This window comes from Thunnus albacares, chromosome 18 (genome assembly GCF_914725855.1).
Source record: "Thunnus albacares chromosome 18, fThuAlb1.1, whole genome shotgun sequence".
NCBI lineage: Eukaryota > Metazoa > Chordata > Actinopteri > Scombriformes > Scombridae > Thunnus > Thunnus albacares.
In genome coordinates, this window is record NC_058123.1 from 15,236,348 (window position 1) to 15,263,703 (window position 27,356).

General features: G+C 40.3%; 2 protein-coding genes across 5 annotated transcripts; one reads left to right on the plus strand and one right to left on the minus strand.

The window, feature by feature from the left end:
• Window positions 1-32: 32 nt before the first annotated feature.
• Window positions 33-5,551, minus strand: mlana (melan-A). Of its 2 annotated transcripts, none has more exons than XM_044334445.1 (5): window positions 5,479-5,551; window positions 1,745-1,837; window positions 1,296-1,392; window positions 1,080-1,187; window positions 33-311 (listed from the first exon to the last, which is right to left on the minus strand). In XM_044334445.1, exons 2-5 carry the CDS (start codon window positions 1,831-1,833, stop codon window positions 243-245), a joined length of 363 nt encoding a protein of 120 aa, XP_044190380.1. In that variant the 5' UTR covers window positions 1,834-1,837; window positions 5,479-5,551; the 3' UTR covers window positions 33-242. The 2 variants fall into 2 exon arrangements, with proteins under 2 accessions (XP_044190380.1, XP_044190379.1); XM_044334444.1 differs by lacking the exon at window positions 5,479-5,551 and adding an exon at window positions 2,771-3,079.
• Window positions 4,136-26,859, plus strand: LOC122968912 (nipped-B-like protein B). 3 transcript variants are annotated; one of them, XM_044334440.1, is made up of 47 exons: window positions 4,136-5,422; window positions 6,801-6,949; window positions 7,662-7,827; window positions 8,268-8,398; window positions 10,351-10,459; window positions 10,548-10,696; window positions 11,014-11,144; window positions 11,236-11,326; window positions 11,467-11,985; window positions 12,093-13,703; window positions 13,921-14,016; window positions 14,165-14,332; window positions 14,635-14,706; window positions 14,811-14,900; window positions 14,994-15,094; window positions 15,182-15,268; window positions 15,389-15,620; window positions 16,598-16,749; window positions 16,854-16,934; window positions 17,072-17,172; window positions 17,636-17,765; window positions 17,864-17,946; window positions 18,110-18,242; window positions 18,352-18,495; window positions 18,591-18,677; window positions 18,796-19,007; window positions 19,100-19,202; window positions 19,299-19,397; window positions 19,760-19,906; window positions 20,408-20,542; window positions 20,637-20,735; window positions 20,834-20,887; window positions 20,995-21,103; window positions 21,220-21,356; window positions 21,551-21,691; window positions 21,827-21,920; window positions 22,217-22,371; window positions 22,455-22,545; window positions 22,687-22,860; window positions 22,974-23,164; window positions 23,299-23,406; window positions 23,568-23,768; window positions 24,135-24,281; window positions 24,418-24,812; window positions 24,921-25,095; window positions 25,266-25,454; window positions 25,960-26,859. In XM_044334440.1, exons 2-47 carry the CDS (start codon window positions 6,886-6,888, stop codon window positions 26,317-26,319), a joined length of 8,244 nt encoding a protein of 2,747 aa, XP_044190375.1. In that variant the 5' UTR covers window positions 4,136-5,422; window positions 6,801-6,885; the 3' UTR covers window positions 26,320-26,859. The 3 variants fall into 3 exon arrangements, with proteins under 3 accessions (XP_044190375.1, XP_044190374.1, XP_044190376.1); XM_044334439.1 differs by lacking the exon at window positions 4,136-5,422 and adding an exon at window positions 5,591-5,695; XM_044334441.1 differs by lacking the exon at window positions 4,136-5,422 and adding an exon at window positions 5,591-5,695 and having other exon boundaries at window positions 8,268-8,368.
• The last annotated feature ends 497 nt before the right edge of the window (window positions 26,860-27,356 follow it).

Genomic DNA, 27,356 nt, shown 5'->3' on the forward strand with positions numbered 1-27,356 from the left:
ATCCTTGTGAAATCACTTTTTATTGTTTATTGAAACAACCTATGTACATTGTGTTCATGCATGTGAATAATTTTACAAAGTGAGAGATACAGTACTTTCACCTATGGGTATACTTGGCTACAAAGTATTAGGGACCATATTGACAGTGGCATCAGATTATCATCAAACAACAGATGAAGTTTAGAGTATGTTATCCAGTATTTTCCTTTCTTCTCCAGATGTCTGTGCTTTACAGAAGTCCTTTAGGGGGAATAAGGAGGAGGCAGCGGCCCTGAGGAGATCTTTTCATAGGCTGGAGGAGCATTAGGAACCTGGTGAAGAGTGGGACAAACATCCAGATATAAACAGCTGAAAATGTGCAAAAATTCCCACACACTGACTTCCATCACGATTATACAACTGAAAATGAATGTTGTTATACATTTTAACACATTCATCGTCATATCTGGAAACTTGAAGCACTTGACTAGAATTGAAATTAAAGCTCCGTGGGTTTAAACAATCTTGGTCTCTGTAACAGTGAGGTGAACAATGGGTCTAGCATGGTTGAAAGGCTGTTTTCTTTGAACCCTGGTAATTGCTGCATTAGAAAAGGATGGGCATTTTTAAAGGACATTGTGCTTTTGCAACTTCATGTCATATGAGAGGCTGTTGATCTGATCCCATTTCCCTCACTTTTCCCGCACTCACAGACGCATACCTCCCTTGGGAATGAAACATTTTTAATACCTTCCCTTGGTCTGGTGACATCATAATCTCTCCTTCAGGAATCTATTGCATCAGCTTCACGTGCTCGACACTGTGTTCAGAGCCCTGAGGCTTTGTACTAAACAAATATCCTCTGTCATGGACTTTGGGTTGTACAGACTGAGTCTGCCCACGAGTTTGTTGACTGGTGATGTATTGAAATTATATATATATATATATATATATATATATATATATATAAGTAAAAAAGAATTACATCACATATGTCTAATTTGCTATCTCTTTCCTGACATTAAAACAATTTGACTCAGGGACAGGGAGGGTATGGAAAACCAGTAAAGTCAGTCATCAGGTAACTGCTTGTCCCTCACCACTGGTCGGAAGCTGCCGAAGTCAGTGAGAGCCATCTTGTTATCTGCTGAGGGTCCAGCCTCTGAGTACTGGCCTCCTGTGTAACCTGGTGACCCAGACCTGGGGCTCTGCATGGGAGACAAAGATGAGCAAGGAATTTTGCAGAAACATTCAATACCTGCTTTTATTAGTCAGATTGCTAAACTATCGCTTCATTAAAGGAAGGACGGTCTCACCCTGATTATTCTGTAGCCGCTCCTTTTCTTGAAATACCAGCAGCCCAGGAGGAGAAGAGCTGCCAGGATGACCATCAGCAGAGCTATGCCCACCGCCCTGTGGTGCACAGCACAATTCACTTAAACTAACAATCACTGAGCAATACACTTAATAAAATCATAAATTCAAGATGCATGACCATATTTCACTACTTTTCAGAATGAATGTGTTGGAACGTATCATATTGTAATGAAAAAAATATGAGGGTCAGCTATAGAGTGATAGTGATTGTAGAATTAATATAGTTACACATAGAGAAACACATTAGTTTATGACTTTATGTCTTACGTAGGCATATCAGTTATGGTATTCACCACAGTATAGCATTATATAGATTCATAAGACTTATGTCAGACTACACAAAGCTTTATGTACTTTGCTGAATTTAAAATAAAATAGATACACATACTCCTCAACTCTGACATATCCCCTCCTGCTGCTGGCAAAATAGATGTTGAAGTCTCCACGAGGCATCCCGTCTGTACGATTACACCTCATCAAACTGAAAATCAACAGTAAATCACTTTATGAAAATGCAACGAGTATTTAAAACTATTTGACAAGCCCACATTTTCTTTCAGTGGATCAAATCATATCCCACAGCCCACTAGAATTACTAATTAATTCTAGTACTGAACACTAAAGGCTCTAAATAGACCTTTGTCAAGAACAACACTCAAAATTATTCATACAGCAATCAAATGCAGGCCCATTGTCAATTTAGACACACTTAACCACCATGAAGCTGAAAACAATTGTTGCTCTTCATAATTAGTTGTTTCTTTTAGTATCATGTATTTGGCTACTTCACCCACCACATAATAACCTTAACCCCAACGTTTTATCCAAACCATGGTTTATGAGTGTCGTACAATAATTGCTGGGTAGAAATTTGATAATTCAAATAAAGTTCAACTTGTCCTGTTTGTTAAAATGAAATCGTATTCTTTTGTTTTATGAATCACTGCCCTCACGCTTGTCCTCTTGTTTTTTCATCCAATCTTATTTGCTATTGAGGTAAACTAAGGATCTCTCGCCCGGTGCTACAGTGGCACTAATGAGTAATATGCCTATTATAACTGGCTGACTAATGCTTGAAAAATATGTGAGTACATGTACATTTTTGATAACAAATAGGCAAATGAATACATATATATAAAATTTGTTTTTTTGCCAAACCAGTCGGAATAGTATCAAACAAATGTAGTCCGAATCCTGATTGGTGACAGTATCACCTGTTGCTATAGCAACATGCTAGGAAACCTTCTGCAACATAATCTATTTTTCCAATTTGATGAGGTAATAAAAGGCAATTTGGAGTTCAGCTGACAATGAAAACTTGGCTAACTCTTTGAAAAAAACAAAATAGTCTTCAGTATCCCTATAATAAGGCAACTCTGCTGGGAAAAAAAGACAAAGAGACCTATCATCTTACCAAATTGGATAATTAGATTGCAGACAGTTCCTCTGGTTAGGATGGCTTCTCAAAAAGTGCGGGTCCTCGGAGCTCTGTGTTATTTCACTGCCCAAATATCTTTCTTCAGTGTGCCGGAGAGCAGAGAGGGGCATAAAACCCTCATGACCGTCACGGGTTAGAGGCTCATGGTTAAACCCATTGAAGCAGACTAATTACCGTGAAACCCCGCGGTCCTGAACGCAACATTATTATCCACTCGTGAAACTACAGCCAGGAGTCAGCTGCTGGCTTTTGAAGTGTTTGTGTGTGTGTATGTGTGTGTGTGTGTGTGTGTGTGTGTGTGTGTGTGTGTGTGTGTGTGTGTGTGTGTGTGTGTGTGTGGGATTGTTAGTCACAAACGTCCTGTACCAAGAGCCACAGTACACGCATATGCCTATTCACACCTTCAAACCCAAGAATAATAAAAGTTGGGGGGGAAATAATTTAAGCCTCAAGTGAATTATGGCCTGTCTGTATCATAAAATAAAGAAGAAATATCATTAGGTTATATAAACTCATATTGAAGTATTGCAGTGCATAGTCAAAGAACACCAAAGTCTGAGTTGCTCCCTCCAGAAAAAGTGTCCAAAATTATGAATTTTGTAGTTAAAAAATATTTTAAACTTATGACATCAAAGATATCAACAACAAAAAGCAAATTAATTTAAAAACATGACAACACAAAATAATAAATAAATAATTAGATGGCTCTGAGTGGGAAGGACTGCTGAAATGTATTATCTTTATTATCTTTCACTTAGAGGCAAATTAAGTCACGCTCAAAAAATAAATATTAAAAGAATGATTATATGCTTGTTATGATCTTGATCATTTCCTGTAGTATGTATCTTACCAATCCTCCAGTATGGGTATTATGTGTAATATGTGTAACGACAAGAAAACCAGTATCAACACATTTGGAAATAAAGCTTTTTTATTATATTTTTGTTGTTAATATGCTGCAGTGTAAACATACTTTATAAAGCTAAGTTGAAAATGATATGAAATCTGAGGTCTGCCATCAGCCTAAATAAACAGAACCACACAGTTTCTTTGATGATATTATCAACCAATAATAAATGTCAGAGTGTTACATTGACTCATTCTCAATTATATACAATAGGACTGGGCAACAAGGACAAAATCAAATATCACTATATATTTTTGACCAAATACTTTGATATGGATCTTGCAACAATATTGTAGGGATGACTATTGGTGCTTTCACAACATATTTACACAATGAGACTTTTGATAAAATAATCATCAGTAATGTGGATATAATGACTAAGTTGGTAAAGACAAATAATAGAACAGCTAGAACAGTCTGGTAAATTCAGAAAATTACATCATTTTACTTTAAAACCAGGAAAAGACAACACTTATGCCACACTAGGAGGCTAGAAGACAAGAAAGGAGGCAAGAGACAGCAAAAAGTTTGCTTTTGTCTGCAAAAACGTTTTATGTTTCTCCACAAGAGGGAGACTAAAACCTACTTATAAAATTGAGTGTCTCTCAAGCTGACGTTTATTGAATTCACTTTAATGCAGATGGACTTTTTTAGATACTTTATGAATGTTTTAATACATGAATGCACACTCAAGCTCAGTGATTCTCCTCCGATGACTTCGGAGCATGTAAGAGGACAAAAGAGGATAGAGACTTTGCAGGTAATCTTTCTGTTTTGTTGGAAGTGGGACGTTTTAGTGGGGAAGCAGCTGATTGGCTAATTGTACATGTGTTTGTTGTGATGTCAAGCCTACATCATTCCTCATTTAAACAGACAAGACAGATTTTTAAAAAGTGAATGACACCTGATTAGGAGAAAAAAATCATATAATTCAACACTTTGTGATGGAAATGACTAGATTCACCTTAGTTAGCTAGTGCAGAACAACGAGGGAAAGGCTGGACTTTTAGTTTTGCTAGTTAGAGCTCCAAATCCTGATGTAAACATCACAGACCTATATGCCACGTATCTCTTTTGTCATTTACTGAATTTAATTATTTCGGTATATAAATCTTATCTACGAAAAACTGTAGGAAAACTACCTACAAAACCAGCACCGCGATCCCATACAAAGATCCCCGAGGTCCTCGCCGGGTTGTGGGGGTGCAGACGGGACTCAGTCGGTTACCTATTAGGGTCACAATCGTTTGATAGGCTATGATTTGACTCCTCACCGGTTGAGGGAGTTATTCCTTTTAACGATTCTTCCGGTCGGCATTTTGAAAGAGAGACAGAGAGGGGATTGGACCGTGGACCCTCCTTTTTTCCTCTTTTCTCCGGTTCTCTCGAAAATTAATTAGTACCCGCAACCTCAAACGTTTAACGTTGTCTGGGGATAATCGTATGAAAAGGCCGGTTTGAGGGGATGCTCCCCCCCTCTCTCCCTCCCAGCAGAGATGCTCGCCGTGGGAAAGATGAAAAACCCCCAGTCCCCCTGACGGGGATTACTGCCGTTGTGCTAGCTGTTTACTCGGAGGAGCTGTTTGAACCGTGGGACGGAGAGGGAGCTAGAGACTCTTCTCCTGCTCCAGCTGCCATCCTACCCCTCCCCCTCCTCCTCCTCCTCCTCGTCCTCCTCCTCCTCCTCCACCAGAACCACTTCTTTCTCATCACATCCTGAGGTAAATAAGCCAGCAGATTCAACAATAACAACCGCTTTTCAGACAAATTAGTTTACCTCCCGAGTCTCTCCGCGTTGTCAGGCACACAGGCAGCCGTTGGTGAACGTTAACAGTCAGTGGGAGGGGGGAGTGGATAATTCTTGATTTGTGATGGGGTCTTTGCTTTGTACCCCTGCCTCCCTGGCGTCGGGTCGGGGTTACGCTTCCTTAGGCAAGTCCGAGGTCCACTTTGTGAGCTAGAGGTGCGTCGACGGAGGCCACAGCAAGTGTGAGGTGAAAATCTAAACCCATACACGACCCGAATGCTAAAAAGGAGCGTCTCAGAGTGAGCAACAAACGGCTAACTGGCTTTGATGCACTCCCGGTGATGCTAGCTTCGGCAACTTCCAGTTAACCTAGCGTTATACCTAGCCAGCTAGCATGGCTACATTTCCAGTTGTTGCTAGCCGGCTAATCCCGAGTTGATTGTAGTCACTTTCACAGACGTCTTTATGTTGCTCGTCTTCTTAGCAAGTGCCTACAACGCCAAAAATAATAATAACTGAGTTATAATACAGTCAGCATCTAGTGTCAAGATGAGCTAACGATAATGTCGCTGTTGTGTGTTTTGCAGAGCCCCGGAAACCTTAACTGACACTCTAACAAAAGAAAGAATTTCAGTTATAACCATGTTTGTTTGAATTGCCTTTGGTTTTTGTTTAGTTAGCTTCAGCTGCGAAAATGAAAATAAAACCACAGACAAGCTAACGTTAGAGGTTAAGAGATGTATAGACATAAACACAGAGAGAGACATAATTATAGTAACGTTTTATCATTACTGTTAGAGGATTAATGTCAGCAGTTAGCGTTAGATTTGTCGCTACCCGGGTCTAATTGCAATGCACGACACACTGTATTCGCATGAGAGCTAGAATATCTGATTTTTGTATGTTTTAGCAGCCATCGCATGTTCGACTTCAGCAGGTTGAAATATCACATCTATAAAAAATGCACACACTGTAGGTGTATATTTATACAGGACAAAAAGGGCCAAAAATGGGAACATAATGGTTTGAGCATCAGGATCTGCTGGTTAACAGAAGCTGCATGAATCAATAACACCCAAAGACATGCCCAAGCAAAGCAGCCTTGCTATAAGGCCTTCATAAACTGTCTGCCTCAGAAGTGCAGTTATGTTGGCACTGTAATAATGCACACTCATGAGCTGACACAGTTTTAAATCCCCAATCCAGAAGAAGTACACTGTAGATATATGGAAAATATTTGACCATCCCTCAATATGAATAATTGTAAGAACAGTGTTGCTTGTAATGGCATCCAACCTTGTTAACAGTGCTGTAATAGTGTTTGTTGCCACTTTTTTTTTTTGTCTCTGCAGAATTTTGGACATGTGAGGAATAGGAAGAGATTGGTGATTTTGAGCAGCCTGTGCATTGCCACGACCTCTTGACCTCATCTTCAGCATGAATGGTGATATGCCTCATGTTCCCATCACTACTCTTGCTGGAATTGCTAGCCTGACAGACTGTAAGTGCAACATCATCTCTCCAATGTTGTTCACACAGCCTAAACACTAACATTCAAACCAAGATGTGGCAAGTCCAAGGAATACTTGACTGCTAAGCAGGCCGAATTTGATTGGCTTTGTAGTTGTACTAGGGGCTAAATACTGGTAATTGTGATGCTTCTTACTACTAGTGATTTCAGGGCAGACAGGGCTGAAGCAGCTAATGTTTCGAAAAGATGGGAAGTTGTAGGCTTACATTTCTGTGAAATTATACACTTTGTGAATATATGATTTACTGCAGGACAATTGCACTGGGTAGCATTAGAATGTAAAAGTGTATCTAATAAAGGGGTAACTTCATGTACAAAGTTTGGTGGACCTTTCGTCACTCTGATATTACTATAATTTTCAGGCCTTTTCATAAAAGGATAGACAGCATGTTAATTATACTGTTACAGCATATTCTTTATCATGTATAACTTTGGCATGTATTCTGAGGACCACAAAATGTTTCTTCTGGTCTGAAATATTGTGAACACCAAAACAGGATGTATTCTGAGTTTGAATCCATTTGTTTTATTTTACCTGAAAATGTTCATTTTTTAATCTGCACCGTCACAAAGAAATTCACATCCATATATTTTTCAAAACAGTTTAATGTTATTATTGTTTACAATCTTGCTTCCTCTGATTTCCCTACCAAGATTAATTGTCTTTCCATCATTCCTTTAGTGTTGAACCAGCTGCCCTTGCCTTCTCCTCTCCCTGCCACCACTGCTAAGAGTCTGCTCTACAATGGAAGGATCTCTGAAGAGGTCAGCAACCTGCTGGTGTGTCGGGACGAGAATCTGGTGACTCAGCTGGCACATAGCCTTAACCAGGTCTCCACTGAACACATGTAAGTACCACTCACCAGTCTTTCACAGCCTGCTCCACTACCTATTGAAGAGAGGAAAGTTTGCCAGTAGCTACTGCAGAAGGTTTTTTAAAGGCGTGTTAAGTCTAATATGAGTTTTAATTGGGAAATAAGAAATTGTTATGTCAATGTGGTTGTTAGTAGTGTTATTGGAAATGCATTATACATTGCTGTTTCACTGTAATAACATCACTGTTTACTTAAAAGTGAAGTTGGGCATTGCTGTTTCAATTTAAATAATCACCATTGAATCGAGGATAGATAGATAGGTCAACCCATGCTCGGATTTGTCAGAATCATGAAGGGCTAGTCTAAGCTGCACTTAAAATGCCAACTGAGATTGGAAGGAAGTAGACTGCAGTGCCAGTGGGTAGCTATTGCCTGCAATATAACTGAGGACTATTCTTTTGTTTTCTCTCTAGAGAGTTGAAGGACAACTTGGGGAATGATGAACCCGAGGGTGATATGCCAATGCTTCTTCAAACCTTGCTGTCCAGACACCCCCAAATCTTCAGGGACAAAAGTATGACAACCCAGTACAAGGTTTGGGGTGGTAAGGAGGAGACATTGAGTCGTCTGCAGTTGAGCTCAGTGCATGCTCTCTCTGTGACTATATGCTTGGTTGCCACTGTTACTAATTATTCACCTGAGCATTTCCTGGGTCAAATGCACATATTTTGCCTAGTTTCACTACACTAGTGGTTCCCAACCTGAGGGCTGGAAAGTAAAGTTGAACAGACCTGTGAAACACAGGTGTACCCAGTAACATTATTATTGCTGCATTGGTTTGCAATCATTATTGGAAATGAACCATCATTTATGTTATTAGTTTCACTTGTAATTTCCCTGATATGACAGCAGTTGTGTTGTTTATTCTTTGGCATGACTCAGAGGTTTGTAAGGACTGTTAGGTGACTATTTCAAAGTTTCTTATGCGCAGTAGGGCTAGTTAATTGGTCAGTATTGGAAGTTATTTTGTTTTGTTACAAGAGATAAAGAGAAATGCACTAAATACAGATAAGTGTGTTGTCACTCTGCACAAATTTAGCCTAGCTTAGCTTAAAGATAGAGGACCAGCAGAAGTGGTTAGCCTAGCTTTGCATTAAGTGAAAAAATGCACCTTCCAGCGTCAGTGTGAATTTTGGAGTAGCGAGTGTCACAGAAAAATATTTTAACATGGTTTCTATGACATGAAATCCAAACATGTATTTTAAAAGCTTAGCTGCATTTGTTTTGTCATCAACAAGGATATCACTAATTGCCATAAACAACTGTATAGTTATCTTTTTAACCTTAGTTCAGGAAATCCCTCTAGTTTTATGAGCAGCTGCAATAGCTTGCAATTACAGGTAATAAGCACATACAGTATGCATACACACTTGCATACTGAATCATTATTTGTGCCAAAGAGAAAAAAGGGGAACAAAAAGCTTTGCTCACAGCGTGTACTCTAGTTAGGGGTGCTGGCAGTTGCAAGATGAGCATGTAGTCAGAAAAAAGAAACCACAAGTGTTTGTGATAATGACCACACACTCAGATCAAGAATCTTTTATTAACACTGATGCATGAGTCTCATGAAGGCTTATCATTATTTGTGCTGTTTTGGCCAGCAGTCGGAACATAGTGTTTCTGACCCAGTGAAATGCTTCTCCAAAGATCTGCTCAGTGCATACTTGTCGTCAGACAGTGTGTACATAAACCTGCACCCTGTTAAACCCTCACCATTTTCCTGCAGCTCTAACCTCCTCCTTCATCGCTCTGACTTCCTAATAGCTTTTGTGGTGATACGTTTTACTGTCAGAATGATTTATAAGTATACAAGATTAAAGTTGAAATACAGTAACAGCGGTTTGAGTGTTGTTGTGAAGGACATCACAGTATAATATGATTATGAGATTATTGATACCATTATCATACTAATTATTGCATATCATACTACTGCATGTCCAATTATAGTGGTGTGTAGTGGTGGTGTTGTGTTGGACAGCATTATATTGAAATGCGTTTCTGATGTTTCGTCCACCCCCATTTGCAGTTTACAGTACGCACCTTTCAATATAATGCAATCCAATACAACAACACCACTAACAAAGGTCTAAAAATGACCATGTAACTGAATCTACACATCTCTAACACAATGTTAAATATGGATAAAAGGAAGTAAGGATTTATTTGATTGTAATAGATTATACAGGTATACCAAATAAACTGGTAAACATATTTTGTATCGTAATAAATTAATATGCAATATAATTACTTGGAACCAGCTTAAAGTAGTACCCATTGTTGTCATTGAGTAGATGATGTTTTAGACACTGGAGATGTTATTCTATTTCACTTTTGAGTATTTTGTTTAACCTGAGCTACCTTTTTCAACAAGTGTAGCTGGTAACAGATTTGAAATTCTATATCACTGAGTTTCCGTTTTTGGTGCTGCAGAGTTGTGTATGTTCAGCTCTTTGATTGTATGAATGCAAACTTTTCTATCCATTTTTAATCTCCTAGGTGTAAGGCAGCAGCCGATGATGCAACAGTATAAGATCTCTCAGAATCAGGTGCATGGGAGTCCAGCATCAAACTATCAGCAAACCACTGTCCCCCAAAGCCCCTCTGGGTAAGGCTGTGCCAGTATGCTGTCAGATGCTAGAGAAGTACTTTCTGTACTGTACTTTTGATTACAACTATGCCTTCCTCCTTTACAGATGCTTTACATCCCCGCAGTCTGGGTCAGGAAATCGGTTCGTACCGCAGCAGAACAGCCCTATACCTAGTCCCTATACTCCTCAGAGTCCTGCTGACTATATGCAGTACAGTCCACCCAGTTACTCTCAACACCAGCAGACTCAGCAAGGTGAGTACAAACTTAAATCAGAAGAAATGTATCATTAGCTGCCTGCCACACCTCTGCTAGGAATCACAGCAAATAGCAAACTTTGATACAAGGACTATCACAGAATAGTCAAATCTTCATTTTGTGTGCATTTCTTTCTGTTGCTGGCTTTAAACAAGTCTGTTATTGCTGTGTGCTTTTCCATCTTGATTTATATATTATGTGACCATTCTGTCTAAAACAAGAAGCCTCCAACTCTCCTCCTTGTTCCCTCAGAACAGTTGTTGTCATTGTCGCAAACAGTTTGACTGAGGATTTTATTTTGCTTTCCATTTTAGTTGCTGGTGGTCTCAGAAATATCCATGACAACAAGGTCTCTGGACAGCTATCAAGTAACCCCCCCAATCATAACACAAGACCAGACTCCGATGAAGACTACATGAACATGGCTCACAGACTGGGAAATGAGGTAATTTAGAGGGAATAAAAAGGATATCATCAACTGGACCTCAGCCCACGCCGACTGTTAAAAGTGATGATAAACGTCTTGTGTTCAACAGGAGAATGATCCCTCCACGAGGGCCGCCTCGTTTCCAGTTAAATCACCACAGTCGGTGTGTTCCCCTGCTGGGAGCGAAGAGACTGCAAAATGTATGCTGCCTTAGCAACAAGTCATCAAATCATCTTCATTTAGTAGAATCAAAAATAAGATTGTACAATTCATTATTTGCCAAGACACTCTGGTGTCCAATTTAACTTAAATTTTATATTTATATTTTTTGTTCCCACAGGGTCAAGACCTCCTCTTATCATGCAGTCACATCCCCCCGATGTGCCACTGGGTGCAGCACCTGACCTGCTCCTCTCCTCTTCTGACCACAAAAAGAAGCATAGAGAAAGGAGCAAAGAGGAACATGAGCAGATGGACAAAAACACCTTGTATGACATTGTTAGCTCTCCACTGAAAGACTCTGCCAGGCTGACTTTAAAACTGGCCCGAGTGAGGACTTCAGACGCAGATGAATCTGGAGAGCCTTCTCCTAGTGCAGATCTAGACCATGAAACTGATTTGATGAATAATAATAATAATCAGTTGTCGAGGACTGCCCAGGACTTGTCACACAAGTTAGGTTCTGAGGAGCAGGCAAACTGTCAGCAAGTTCCTGTTCAGCCAAATATCAAGGAGACTGGAGTCGTCAGCGGGGTTGTGTTTGATGATGCTGAGATAGACGCACTTGCAGACTTTGAGAGAATAGAACGCGAGTCAGTCAGTGAGAGAGAGCGATGGTCTAAAGAAGTCCAGGATAAAGGTGAATTTCTGGGTGCCTGCCTTTGCCCTGTGTCTTCTTACATTTTTTTTCATGATCTATGTTTGTTCCTGTTTGTATTAAGGCTAAGCTACAGTATTTTTTTGCAGATAAGCCACTGAAAAAACGGAAGCAAGACTCATATCCTCAGGAACCTGGAGTTGAAGCTAACGACGGACCTGCTGTTCACGGGGGCAACACTGGCAGCAAGTTGACACCCAAGAAGACGAACGCTGCAAGTAACGGTGCCAGTCGGCCTGCTTTGATGGTCAGTATTGATCTGCAGCAAGCTGGCAGAGTGAAAGGACAGCCTGTGGTGGTCTTGGAAGCACGGCAGCTGTGCGAGGACCACCTGCGGCGCCTAAAGTCAAAGACAGATGGAAAGGTGGATAAAATTGTCGAGAACAGACCTAGCATTGTCAAACAGCATGCCGACAACTCCAGGAAGTCTGGTCCAGACGTCCAACCAGAAACCCCTAAAGAGAAGCAGGAAAGCCGGCTTGAATCTAAGCACCGATCGAGTAGCAAGGTGCACTCAGATGGCAGACGACCAGACAAACCACGGCAGAAACACGACAGACATTCAGACACGCGGCACAAAGAGGAAAAGAACCACAACAGTCACAGAACCCATGTCAGCCAACCTGAAACTCCCAAAACCATGAACAAGGCAGAGCGTATCTCCAGACAGGGAGAAGACAAAGGCAGGGATAGAGATAGGGAAAAGGACAGAGATCGAGATAGGGATAAGGACAGGGATAGAGATAGGGTTAAGGACAGAGATAAAGAAAAGGATATGGATAAAGACAGAGATAAAGAAAAGGATATGGATAAAGACAGAGATAAAGAAAAGGATATGGATAAGGACAGAGAAAGGGACATGGACAAAGTTAGACATAAAGATAGGAATAAGGACAGAGATAAGGATAGGGATAAGGAGAAAGATAGAGATAAAGAGAGGAATAAGGACAGAGAGAAGGATAGGGATAAGGAGAAAGATAGAGATAAAGAGAGGAATAAGGACAGAGATAAGGATAGGGATATGGACAAAGATAGAGATAAAGAGAGGAATAAAGACAGAGATAGGGATAGGGATAAGGACAAAGATAGAGATAAGGAGAGGAATAAGAACAGAGATAGAGACAGAGAGAGAGTCAGAGACAGGGAAAGGAAACACAAGATCCTGTCAAGGGAAAACTGCAACAGACACCAACACTCTCCTGACCGGCATACTAAACCTGAAAGCCCTAGAGTGAAACAAGACGGAAGCAGAAAATCCACTGACCTCAATGGTCGACAGAGGACAGACAGTTCCGGCCTTCAAACCCCCCAAAAAAAGGAAGAGAGGAAAAGTGGGGACGACCGCGTTATCTGCCAAACCGGGTATAAAAAGCAGCCCTTTGAGACTAAACCTATCGAGTTCCCCGCATACCTGCTGGGCGGAAAGTCAGGAAGTCTGAAGAACTTTGTGATTCCTAAATTTAAACGAGATGGGAAAGACAAAGATCCCCAATGTCCAAACAAATTGGTGGAGCAATGGAGCGAACCCCGGGTCAGGCTGCAGAGAGTGTCACTGGTAGAGAACCTAAGCAAAGGAGCTAAGCCTGTCGTTGTGCTTAAGAAACTAAGTATTGATGAGGTAAAAAAGATCATTAAGGAAAGCAGGAATGCACACAGCTTCAAGTCCAGGAACTGGTCTTCTTTTGACAGATCAGGGAAAGGTATGATTTACTTATGATTTACTTCATTTCATTCATGCTCATGAAATATGTACACAGAATTGTGGAGGATGTAAATGTGTGATATGACTTTGCTGAGTTTGTTTATTTACTTAAAACAGCTGTCTCTAGAATAGTTACCATCACAGTCATTAAATGATCTTCTTTTGAAGTTTAGATTTTTCTATGCTGAAAGCTCACTCACCTCCTGTGTCTACAGAGACAAACAAGCGCAGGCACAGCATGGTCAGTAAGAGACCCAAGTACGCTGAGTCGGACTCAAATGAAGAGGATGAAGACGACTCCGACAAAGAGTGTGAGTGTATATATACACACCAGAGTAGTATAATTATACTCAAAAACACAAGAAAAAAGTGTTTGAAATATTTTATGTATTTAATCACTTAAAGCTCAGCAAAAACTTAAAAAAAAATAATTTCTTAACGTCGCTCTTTTTGTTTCAGACGCAAGGAAAAGGCACAAGAAAGATCACGACAAGACATGGAAACAGGAAGTAAGGAGAGGTTCTGGAGAGCACCGTCGAAGCGGAGGTTTTCATAACGCTCGCCATCACCGCCATAGGAGCTCAGACGATTCAGACGGAAGTTCTCCACCACCAAGCCTAAGTGATGGTGAGTGTTTTTTTGCATAGGCACGGGCAGACACAAGAAAAAATGTTTTGGTTAGGTTAAATGTCTCTGTGAAGCAAAGTGATTTTCTCTCCCTTTCACCTTTACAAAATGGACAACAAAAGCATATTAGGAGTCTCGTTTCTGACGGCTGTCGTTCAAATTATTGTTATTTGAAACTCATGATCAGTCAGACCAATTCCCAGGATAATTAAAGTACTACACCAAGTCTTTCTCTATCAAATATTCAGTGCTTGAACGGTTGCTGTCAAAAGATTTGACAAATGTGTTTTTGTTTTATTCAGTTGCCAGAAAATTGAAGAAAAAGGAAAAACAGAAAAACCGAAAGGCATACGACTCCAAGCTGACACTAGAGGGTATTGCTTTACCACTTTGAATGCTATCATAATATTACTTGATTTTATTATAACATAAGAACTCTATATTTTTATTAATCAATCTGTTTACATTTATTTAACAGAAAAGTTGGACTCTTCCACATTTAAGAGATTCACAGCCAGTGTGGACAACATTCTTGAGAGCCTTGAGGATGTGGACTTCACTGCCACAGGTAAACATGAAACGTGGTGCAGTTTCCAAAGCTCAATGTGTCAAAGTGATAAGTTTAAAAATATCAACATCATAACTTTGTGCCCTCACACAGATGATGATGAGATACCTGAAGAACTCTTGCTTGGAAAACACCAGTTGAGTGAGCTAGGCAACGACTCTGCTAAGATTAAAGCTATGGGCATCTTTAACAAAGTAAGAGAGTCACATGGTTACACTCATGTTCACAGTTGATATTTATCTGTTATTGCGAAAGTAACCGATAATCTGTTTGATCCACAGTTTCCATCTGATAAACTGGTGAAAATTGTGAATATCTTGGAGAAGAACATTCAAGATAGTGTCAAACTCTCCACATTAATGAATCATGTAAGTTGTTAGCCTGCTTTTATTCTTTTACCTAATTTACCCAGTTTTCGAGAAGAGCTTTTCAGCAAGTTGTGTCATTTGTTTGATTTTTTTTTTGCTAATTGCTTTTGGAATATGTAGGGTAATGATTCCTTGGATGAGGAGCGGTTGTGGCGTGACCTGATCATGGAGCGGGTGACAAAGTCTGCTGATGCTTGTCTGACTGCACTCAACATCATGACATCACCATGCATGCCCAAGGCTGTTTACATTGAGGATGTGATTGAGAGGGTGCTGCAGTACACCAAGTTTCATCTGCAAAACTCTTTGTACCCTCAGTATGACCCGGTCTACAGAGTGGATCCCCATGGAGGTCAGCACAGTTTTATTCTGTTCTTCTAAGTTGTAGACTAATATTGCTTTCCAGAAGCAGTTTTTAATTGACAATTGACAAGCTTTTTAGTCTTTAGGCTTTTTTATGCATGTTAGATTTTTAAAAATTGATTGTGCCTTACATTTATGTGTACTAATTATAGCTGAAGGCGTGGGAACAGAGTTCTTATAAGTTTGTTGAGCAATCAAACTTGAAAGAAATTTCAGCACGTTCAGGGATTGACTAATAACAAAAATGTATGAACCAATCACAATGTTTGTTTACAATAACTTCCGGGTAGAAAACCCCTGTGTACATACAATTTAACGGGGCAGAGCAAAAATATATGTCAGTTCAAGCAAGGAAAAAAGTAAACAAAAAAGCGAATGTAAATAAGTATAAGCAGTAAGTAGTAAAAGTAATTAAAAGTGAGCATAAATAAGTATAAATGAGTAAAGCAATGGTAAGGCGGCTTCCTTCTATGACAAAGGCAGCTATCAGTTTGTCCGAGCAGCAGTGAGATGTTGCTATTGGGTAGATTTGGTTCATCAAAGACGCTAGCAAAGCAACACAGTACATAAAATAAGCACAGCAGAAACATCAGATAGGTCGGACCACTGTGTTTTACTATATATCTTTAAACGCTACAGTTACGGCTGGAAATTACAACAGAAATGAACAAGTTTGTTGATTTCATGTCTCTGCAATTCAAATCAACTGCCAGTTGTCTACCCAGAAGTGACTGTTGTTAGTGCAATGTCACAGTGATTTGATATACTGCACCTTAAATTCTTGAAGACACGTTCATCATCTAAAGTTGGGGAAGAAAAGTTGACCATAGAATATTTTTGTAGTCGCATGTCTACAGAGTATCTGACACATTTAAACACTATTCTATCAAATGAAGTGTTTAAAAATGAAGTGGTTTACTTACGTTTCATCCTATCTTTTACTTTCTCCTTCTCTTACTCTCCAAGGTGGCCTGCATAACTCAAAGGCCAAGAGAGCGAAATGTTCTACCCATAAGCAGAAGGTGGTTGTCATGCTCTACAACAAAGTGTGTGACATTGTCAGCAACATCTCAGAGCTCCTTGAGATCCAGCTGCTAACTGACACCACAATTCTTCAGGTGAGATTCTGAATTTGGGTTGATGTCGTCAAAATGCATGACTTCGTTTCATCGTTGACTTTAAAACTGTAGCATATCTGACTGCTTTTGTTGCCCACGTTTAGGTGTCCACCCTTGGTATTACACCGTTTTTTGTGGAGAATGTCAGTGAACTGCAGTTGTGTGCCATAACACTTGTGACGGCGGTAAGTCAATTTTAGTATTGTTTTAGAAGTAAACTATGCTATTGCTTCAGATTGTTGTTGTTTTTTATGACACACTCCTGCACAACATCTCTATTGTTATATTTTGATTTAGCGCTCTGCATTTTACTTTTCCTCAGGTGTTCTCTCGTTACGAGAAGCACAGGCAGCTCATTCTTGAAGAGATCTTCACCTCCCTGGCTAGACTACCTACTAGCAAACGCAGCCTCAGGAACTTTCGGTAACTACATCTCAAGTGAATATTAAGTTCTCAATCCACGCAAAAATGTATCTTTCTTCTTGTTCCACCAGTTTGATGTTCGAGCTTCACTGTGCAGAATGATGTATGTGCAGACATTAGGAGGCTGTTTTCACGTTCATCTGCTGAAAGTGAAAAGTTTCTCTGTGCTCATTTTAAATCTGAGTTGAAGGCGTGTACCTGCAAGTATGATTTGTGACATCACAACTAGTTTGGAGCCAATCGTGGTCCAGTATGCAGCTTACACAAAGTGTGATGTGGAAACTTGAAGCCTCCAGTGCACAAACACTGAGAATGGACTTTACAGAGAAGTAGGAGACATCTTCTTAAGACATCTTAAAACATGTCTGGAGGGGATCTTTAAAGTTGGCATAAATGAAAGCAATTATTATTGACGACCTTTGCATTGCTTAGTTAACTATGTCTCATACTCCCCATCCACCAGGCTAAACAGCAGTGATACAGATGGAGAGCCTTTGTATATTCAGATGGTCACAGCCCTGGTTCTTCAGCTCATCCAGTGTGTGGTACACTTCCCCTCTGAGAGGGATGTAGATGATGAACGTAGTAAGAAGGTAGGGACCAGGGATTTAACTAATATTTAAACTATATTTATCAGACTAATGTTTTGATTCAGAAATTGTTTTACATATTGGGTGCTGTTTTTTTTAAGGTGGATAAAGATGTCTTCATCACAAATTCTTATGAAACGGCCATGAGGACAGCTCAGAACTTCCTATCAGTGTTTCTCAAGAAGTAAGTCATTTTTCCCACTCTCACTTCACAGCATGTATGTCAAGTGTCATCCTGGCCACAGTACCAGCTTATACTGCAGAATAGGCTGTCATATTAACTGGTTCAATGTTCAAAAATACATTACTCTAAAAGATTGTATTGACTATTACTCTGTATGTGTCAGGTGTGGCAGTAAGCAGGGAGAAGAGGACTACAGGCCTCTGTTTGAGAACTTTGTTCACGACCTGCTGTCTACAGTCAACAAGCCTGAGTGGCCTGCAGCTGAACTGCTGCTCAGTTTATTGGGCCGGCTGTTGGTGAGTAGAATCATTCAGTCCAAATCTGTCATCAGTTATTTTCTCGTGAAACAGATACAGCTACTTATGTTTTTGATGCAATGTCCCCCCTCCTTATCCTGTGCTCCAGGTGCACCAGTTCAGTAACAAGCAGACAGAAATGGCACTCAGGGTGGCGTCACTGGACTACCTCGGCACCGTCGCATCTCGCCTTCGTAAAGAGGCTGTCACTAGCAACATGGACCAAAAGGCTATTGACCGCATCCTCCAAGAGGTAGACATGATAATTATAGTATTATTTAATTTATTTAATTAACAGCGCTGTCGAACTGCTTTTGAGATGCTCCTTGCTTATTGATCTCCTTACAGAGTCCAGGCAATGATGAGATCCAGCAACTCCAGAAGGCCTTGCTAGACTACCTAGACGAGAACATTGAGACAGACTCATCTTTAGTGGTGAGTGTTCCATTTTCATACACCACAATGAAAATTGCATGATACATACAGTAGTTCTGTATAATGTACCTCAAAATGTTCATTGTTCATTAAGTATTCATGTATTTGTTTCATCCAGTTTGCCAGGAAGTTTTACATCGCCCAGTGGTACAGGGACACAACAACTGAGGCAGAGAAGGCGGTGAAGTCTCAAAATGATAAAGATGATGATTGGAAAGGTCATTCCACGGATGTTGACTCGACTGGGGAGATTATGTTGAGGGCAGAAGCACGAAAGAAATTCCTCCGCAAGATCATCAAGACTTCACGATCGCATTTCAGTTCTCTGACGTAAATACTGCAACTCTCTGCATCACTGCACTAATTTGCTATGCTGTTTGACCTGTTGACCTATCATAACTGTCTTCTTGATTTTCTTTCAGGTCAAACTCTAACACAGTAGACTATGAGGACTCCTGTCTGATTGTCAGATATCTGGCCTCTATGAGGCCATTTGCACAGAGCTTTGATATTTATTTATCACAGGTAAGAGGAATCATTTCACATAAAAAAGAGGGAGATTATATTATATTGCCTGTCAGTAACTTTTTTTCCTCTCTCTTTCTTTCCGTTTTTGTATAGATTCTGAGAGTTCTTGGTGAGAGTGCTATTGCAGTCAGAACTAAAGCCATGAAGTGTCTGTCTGAGGTAGTGGCGGTGGATCCAAGTATTCTGGCACGGGTAAATTACGCAGAATTTCTTCCATTTTACGTGCGTAACTACAGTGACTACAACATGTGTTGAGCTCTCATCACTGCCAAAATGCGGGTGACCTACACTGAGTGCTGACCCTTTGTAGACCCTGATGGTTGACTGAAGCTGCTGCTGCTCAGATAATGATTATTTTCAATACTGATTAATCTGCTGATTATTTGGTTTATAGAATATCAGAAGATAGTGAAAAATGCCTGTTACAGTTTCCTAAAGCCAACAGACAATAATGTTGTGATGTAATCAGGCAATTGTGCTAGTTCACTGCAGTTACACAGGCAGCCATAATGTTAAATAAAGTGCTTGACTGATGTCCAATCTTTGTTTTTCAGTTGGATATGCAGCGTGGGGTTCATTGTCGCCTCATGGACAACTCCACCAGTGTGCGAGAGGCTGCTGTGGAGCTCCTTGGCCGTTTTGTACTAAGTCGACCTCAGCTCATTGAGCAGTACTATGACATGCTCATTGAAAGGATATTGGTAATTTCTTAAGCTTTCCCTCTTCACCTTGTTTGACACCTGATTGTGAGGTAACATACACAGGATCTGCTCTGGTGATAAAAATTTAAACTGATTCAGTCACATCATGTGCCCTCTAAGGGGTCTGTGGAAATGAATAAGCCACATCTATCATAAAGCAGGCTCGAGCTTAACTTTGCCCTTTCCTTTTTTAAACTCTGACCTAAAAGTTCATTTGAAGTGCACAAGTTCAGCTGAGGTTAAATCCTCTTTTCCCCACCCTGCCACCTAAAGATCAAATGAAGAACTGCAACCATTTGGCAGTTGAACATGCATTTCAAAATGCTCATAACAGTGCAGCAATTTGAGAAAAAAATTAATTTATCACTTTTATAACTTAACAAATTGATATTTTGCTATTAGATTAAGTTAAATTTAGCATAATTCTCAAAATAACTAAAAGAGGCACTTTATTTTAAGTCATTATTGAACTGTCCTTGTACCCATTTTGTCTTTACACAGGACACAGGTATTAGCGTGAGGAAGAGAGTCATTAAGATCCTGAGGGATATTTGCCTGGAGCAGCCAGACTTCCACAAGATCACTGAGATGTGTGTCAAGATGATCCGAAGGGTCAATGATGAGGAGGGGATCAAGGTTTGTGTTTGTTTTTATGCAAAAGCCTCCTACAAGTGGCAGATTCTAGCTTTTAATATATTTTGAATATACCTAAACATCTTTGACCCTGCAGAAACTGGTGAATGAGACATTCCAGAAACTCTGGTTCACCCCCACACCCAGTCATGACAAAGATGCCATGACCAGAAAGATCCTGAACATCACAGATGTGGTGCGTACTATCCGGATGTGTGAAAATACATGAATGCGCCAGTAACATGTTGATGTTTGACATAATCTGACTTGTCTCATGTTTTGATTTCATCCCAGGTGTTGGCATGTAAAGATTCAGGCTATGACTGGTTTGAGCAGCTTCTCCAAAATGTAAGCTGTTCAACTTGTATGAATATTTTTATATCTCAACAGCAGCTGTTGTGTTAATATTTTGTTTTGCACTTTATCTGATTGCCGTATGTCCTGTAACTGTTTAGCTACTGAAGTCAGAAGAGAACGCTTCGTACAAACCTGCCAAGAAAGCTTGCGTTCAGTTGGTGGACAATCTAGTGGAACACATACTGAAATATGAGGAGTCTCTTGCAGGTAAATGCATTTTGCGAAATAAACATACACGTTTGATTGCTAACAAAGATATTTATCTTGTGTTAAACATTAACGTGCTGTGACCAATTTGAACGTTTTCTGTGTTTGCATTTCAGACTGTGAGGACAAAGGACTCAGCTCAGGTCGTCTGGTAGCATGTGTCACCACTCTGTACCTGTTCAGCAAGATCAGACCACAGTTAATGGTCAAACATGCCATGACTATGCAGCCCTACTTGACCACCAAGTGCAATGTAAGGGCCATGTCATCTTGTTGAGTATTAGTATATCATTTTTAATTTCCCTGAAAGTAGGAGGAAAGACAGTAATGAACACCTACTTTTATGTTGTGCTATGGGCTCATCTAGTGGCAGGTGAATGAAAACACAAGTGTTCAATAGAGTTGTTCACTAAGTTATTTTACAACTCTTCGGTATTATCATTTCAGACTCAAAATGACTTCATGGTGATATGTAACGTGGCCAAGATCCTGGAGCTGGTCGTGCCTCTGATGGAGCAACCAAGTGAGACTTTCCTCACCACCATAGAAGAAGACCTGATGAAGCTCATCATCAAATACGGCATGACTGTCAGTCTCAATTACAGCTTATAGCTTTCAAAGATAGTTCTCCAAAATCATGCACAACACAGATGTGAAACTACTTTTCTGAGCACACGGTATTATAATATGTGTATCATAATATTTGTTGTGTTTGCTTCTCAGGTTGTACAACACTGTGTAAGCTGTCTTGGTGCTGTTGTGAACAAGGTCACACATAACTACAAGTTTGTTTGGGCTTGTTTCAATCGTTACTATGGTAAGGCCATGTACTTTTCTTAGTCTAATCAGAAATGTCATATAACTTGAAATGGAAAAGGCTTGAAAATTCATCTAAAATCAATATTAATAGTACATAGGGCTTGTAATTGTGAGCCTTTCCATTCACCTCAAATGAATGGTTACATGTAAAGCTCATACTCATCTCTTTTCAAATCAAGATAAATTAGAGCATTGAACACACACCAAATGTTTTTTTACTGTCCAGGTTCTTTGATTAAGTTCATTGTATGAGCTAGAAGAATAAAAGCAGCAATTGTGTGTATGATTTTGTAGGAGCTCTGGCAAAACTCAAGACCCAGCACCAAGAGGACCCCAACAGCTCCACTCTGGTAACTAACAAACCTACTCTCCTGCGCTCACTGTTCACCGTTGGGGCTCTGTGTCGACACTTTGATTTTGACCAAGAGGAGTTCAAAGGCGCCAACAAGGTAGACATCAGCACTCAGCGCTTAAATGTTGTACGCAAAACTGCTGTGGAACCTGTTTTGATGACTCTGTTTCTGTCTCTTAGATTGTCATCAAGGACAAAGTGTTGGAGCTTCTGCTATACTTCACCACTCATGAAGATGAGGAGGTCCTGATCAAGGCCATCATAGGTCTAGGTATATTGCACCTCATCTCAGTTTAACATAAGATGTAATCACTGTATATTGTCATGTGTTGTTCACAGCTCCGATCTTTTTATTTGCCTGTTTCTTCTTCAGTAATGACATCTGCATTTAAATTATTTCCATTGTCTCAAGGCTTCCAGTTCATCATGCACCCAGAGCTCATGTTTGTGCAGGATGTGAAGGTTCTGTATAACAATACCCTATCAGATGAAAACAGTTTGGTCAGTCTGAAGATCCAGGTGCTAAAAAACCTGCAGACATACCTGCAGGAAGAGGACTCTCGAATGCAGGAGGCTGACCGTGAATGTGAGTTTAACAAATCCATCTCTGCCTGTGATTATCACTCTGTGTTCTATAGTTAATGCACGTTCATGTAGAACATCTGCAGCCTGATCAGGAGGATGTTTTTGTTCATTCAGGGAAGAACCAAGCCAAGCAAGAGGATCTGAAGGAAATGGGGGACATCTCGTCAGGCATGAGCAGCTCCATAATGCAGATTTACCTGAAGCAGGTGCTGGAGTCCTTCTTCCACACGCAGTCCACTGTTCGGCACTTTGCACTGAATGTCATTATACTGACTCTCAGCCAGGGCCTCATCCATCCTGTACAGGTAAGTTCACAGTCTTTCTGGCATTCCAAACTAAAATACATAGTACCTCTTATAAGCAAGACCTGTTTAAGATTTTCTTTTATCACACGACACTGTTATCTTGAATGCATCACAAGATTTTTGTGTTTTTTTAGTGTGTGCCCTACTTGATTGCCATGGGAACAGACCCTGAGCCAACCATGAAGAACAAGGCCGATCAACAGCTGGTGGAGATTGACAAGAAATATTCTGGCTTCATCCATGTGAGTAATTGATGATGAGCAGAAGAGAGAGAATTTTAATTAATGACATACTCTGCTCATCTATTAACATATTGTAGTTCAAAACGAAGGCTTCACCAAAATAATCACAAACATTATCATTCTATCTACACGCTGAGTCGTATCTCTCTGTGAATTGACAGATGAAAGCCGTCGCAGGGTTGAAGATGTCTCATCAGGTACAACAGGCCATAGTTGGCTCCAAAAACGCAGTAATCCGAGGTGTTCGGCACGAAGACACAGATTCGGCCCTCTGTTCTCATCTTTACACCATGGTCCGTGGGAACCGACAACACAGACGGGCTTTTCTCATTTCCCTGCTCAACCTATTCGATGACAGCTCTGTAAGTTCACTTCTGTCCGTCAAATGTGTAGGTTTGTGTATCTTGAACTATGAACCCACCCATTTACTCGTTTTCAACTTTGCTTCTCAAAGTGGGTCCGAAGATAAATTTGTTTATCCGGCAGCATGGCATGAAGAAGTTGGGTGTCTTTGAGCTCATTGAGCTGATGCGACTTTGTCAGTGGCAGAAGGGACAGCAATAGACACAGAATACATGACAATTTTGGTCACACAAATCATCATTTGGCCCAATTCATGTGTGAATCAGTGAGTGAATTGATCAGTGCTCAGAAAGCAGACAATATTCTTGTGTCGTAAAGGCTGGTCATTTAAACAATGGATGTTTTATATAATTTGTCCTTTGCAGAAAACAGAGGTGAACATGCTGCTGTTCATAGCAGACAACTTGGCCTGCTTCCCTTTCCAGACCCAGGAGGAACCTCTTTTCATCATGCACCATATAGATATTACCCTGTCTGTCTCTGGTAGCAACCTGCTCCAGTCTTTCAAGGAGGTGAGAAGCTTTGTTTTAATTTGTATGACTTTTTACTCATAATTTGTTTTGTTTATCATGAGATGAATATCCAAGCTTGCGTAATATATCCACTGTATTTTTGGTCTGTATTTGAGTGATTTTGTCCTCTGCGTAGTCTTTACTGAAAGAGCCTGTTGAGCGTCAAAAGAAGACGAAGCCGAAGAAAAAGAAGAAGAAGAAGAAGAAGAAGAAGAAGCAGAAGCCTCAGAGGAGGAAATACAGCTCTGAGGATGATGAGGATGAGGAGGAGAGCAGTAGCGAGTCCAGCAGCAGCAGTAGCAGCAGCAGCAGTAGCAGCAGCAGCAGCAGCAGCAGCGATGAGGATGACGAGGTGGTCCGCAGGCGAAAAAAAACTGACTCTGACTCCGAAATGGAAGATGAGGATGCAATTATGGACCGTCTCCCTGGAAACCCAAACCCTCTGCTGGACTTTGCCAGTGCTTCACAAGGCATCTTGCTTCTGCTTGTGCTCAAACAACATCTGAAGAATCTATACGGCTTCTCAGACAGGTAGGCCACATCAAAAATACCGGTTGACATATGTTTTATTAACTCTTTCTTAGCTGTGCAGTTGTTTACATGACCTAAACTTAACTGAACTTTTTGTTGGCATTACAGCAAAATCCAGAAGTACTCGCCAACAGAGTCTGCCAAAGTGTACGACAAGGCAGTGAACAGGAAATCTAAGGTGCACTTCAACCCTCGACAGACGCTGGATTTCCTGAAGGGTGATCTAGCCAACAGAGATCTCAGCTACGAGATCAAGAGGAATATTGTGAAACAGTATTTAGATGTAAGCATTTCTCAGCATTTCCTCATTCAGAATGTTTTGAGGGGTTTTTTCCAGTCTCACACAAGGTGTTTGGGGTTTGAAGGTTTTTATAGACCATACGATGCCAGTTACTGTATTTTTTGTCATTCAATGTCAAGTATTGACTGACTTAACGCCTTCTTTTATCATAGTTCAAGGTACTGATGGAGCACTTGGATCGTGATGAAGAGGACGAGGAGGGCGAAGCAAGTGCCAATGCCAGAAACAAAGCCATTTCTTCGCTGCTGAGGGGCCCAAAACCCCAGAACCACAACCACAATAATCATGCTGCTCCAGTGGAGTCAGATGATGAGGACAGTGAGGATGAAGATCCTCCTGCGGTAAGAATATATTTAAGGAGTTTAAATATGGGGTGGTGATTACTCATAGGATTTTCGCGTCACCTTTCACGTAATCACACTACTTCTGCATAGAAACTGTTCATATTCGGCATTAGTGAGGTCATTCGGATATCACATTTAAGATACACAACAGAAGACACTCATTGCTTTGAAAAAATGTGGAGAAGAAGAAAGTCACAAGGGGGAAACTGGCATATCAACAGTCCATCATAAGAAGAAAAAGATAACATGAATAGAATATTGTTATATGTACAAAATTGTGACCTGCATCAGCACATACTGTCCAAACAATGAGCAATTCATATGGGTTGACCATATAAAATAAAAATATTTTCCTCATTGTTGCATTGAGATTAACTCCGCTGGTATTCCCACTGCGGCTACTGTTCCCTCATTAACCCAACATGAAAGGAAATGTGATGCTTCCTGTGGGAAAAAGGTTTCATATTGGAGACTCTAACATGCCACTGATTTTTATCCACAGCGGAAACCAAGGAAAGGCGGGGATTCCGCAGAGGATTCAGGTCACATGAATGAGAAGGTGGAGGCCATGGATGTCATTGCCATCTGCCGTCCCAAATACAAAGACAGACCACAGATTGCCAGGGTCATCCAGAAGACCAAAAGTGGCTACAGTATACACTGGATGTCTGGAACTTACTCTGGGCCCTGGGCTGAAGCAAAGAAACGGGATGGTCGCAAAAAGGTGCCTTGGGTTGACACGATCAAGGAGTCAGACATTATTTACAAGAAAATCTCCTTGACAAGTGGACACAAGCTTACAAATAAAGTGGCACAGACGTTACGGGCGCTATACGCCGCCAAGGAGGGGACTAAGAGTTAATCAACTGACAGACAGAAACCCTTCACAGCCAAACCAATGTGGATCCAGTATGTTACAAACAGAGAGAAGACAAAACCTCTTTATATTTAAGGACGCGATAGAGGAAAAGTACCGTGAACACTGATCTGTTCGAAACATGGGCATGTTTAAGTTAAACACAAGAAAAAACACAAGAAGGAAATGTTTGGGAAAACATTGTGTGGGAGTTCCTTCGCTGTTGTGCAGCAACTCGGTTGTTTGATTTTTACTCCCACTGTATCATAGTTTAACTAAACACATGTTTATATCTGAACATAATTCTGTAAAAAAAAAGAATAAAGTGAATGTTGGAAATTAGTGTATTGATGATGTTCTTAATAAAGTGTTTTTGGAGTTTAAACTAGCACCAGATGGATTTATTCACTTAACCTGAGCTCCAACAACTTTTAACTGTTTTTTTTTTTTTTCTTTTCTTGTTTTAAACATTTTATTGTTTTCCCACACTGTAATGGAGTATCTTTGAAATGATTTACTTATGTTAAAAGCAGTGCAGTATCTATGCCTATATGCAGGGGAAGATATATTGTTTTTAATATAGAATTTGATGTTATACAGTAGAACACAGAGCAAGAAGAAAGTGACCCTCAGCACTTCTGGTGGAACAAATACTGCAATAAATTTTTCTTACGTCTTTGTTACTTGTTTGCGCTTGTTTTGTTTGCTTTTTTCATCACAATGCATAATGCATCATTTTTTAAGTCATCGGGCTCTGTCTTTTTTTGCCTGTACTGTGAGGTTCTCACGTGTGTGTGTGTTTGTGGAGCAAATCATAGAAGGCTTTTTCCAGCAGTGATTAAATTCAAGTCATTCATTTTCAGGGGCTCTTTGCCTCCTTGAGAAGGATGAAAACAGGTCTATTTGTGCCTCTGAATATTATCTCCTTAAGTGGTTGATTATGACTGAGGATGTGAACGGCAGCAGCTGGCAGGTAACTTAAGGAAATCTCTCAGACTTTGCCCTTTGCGCAATTTCTCTGTTCTACTGTTGTTACTTTATGC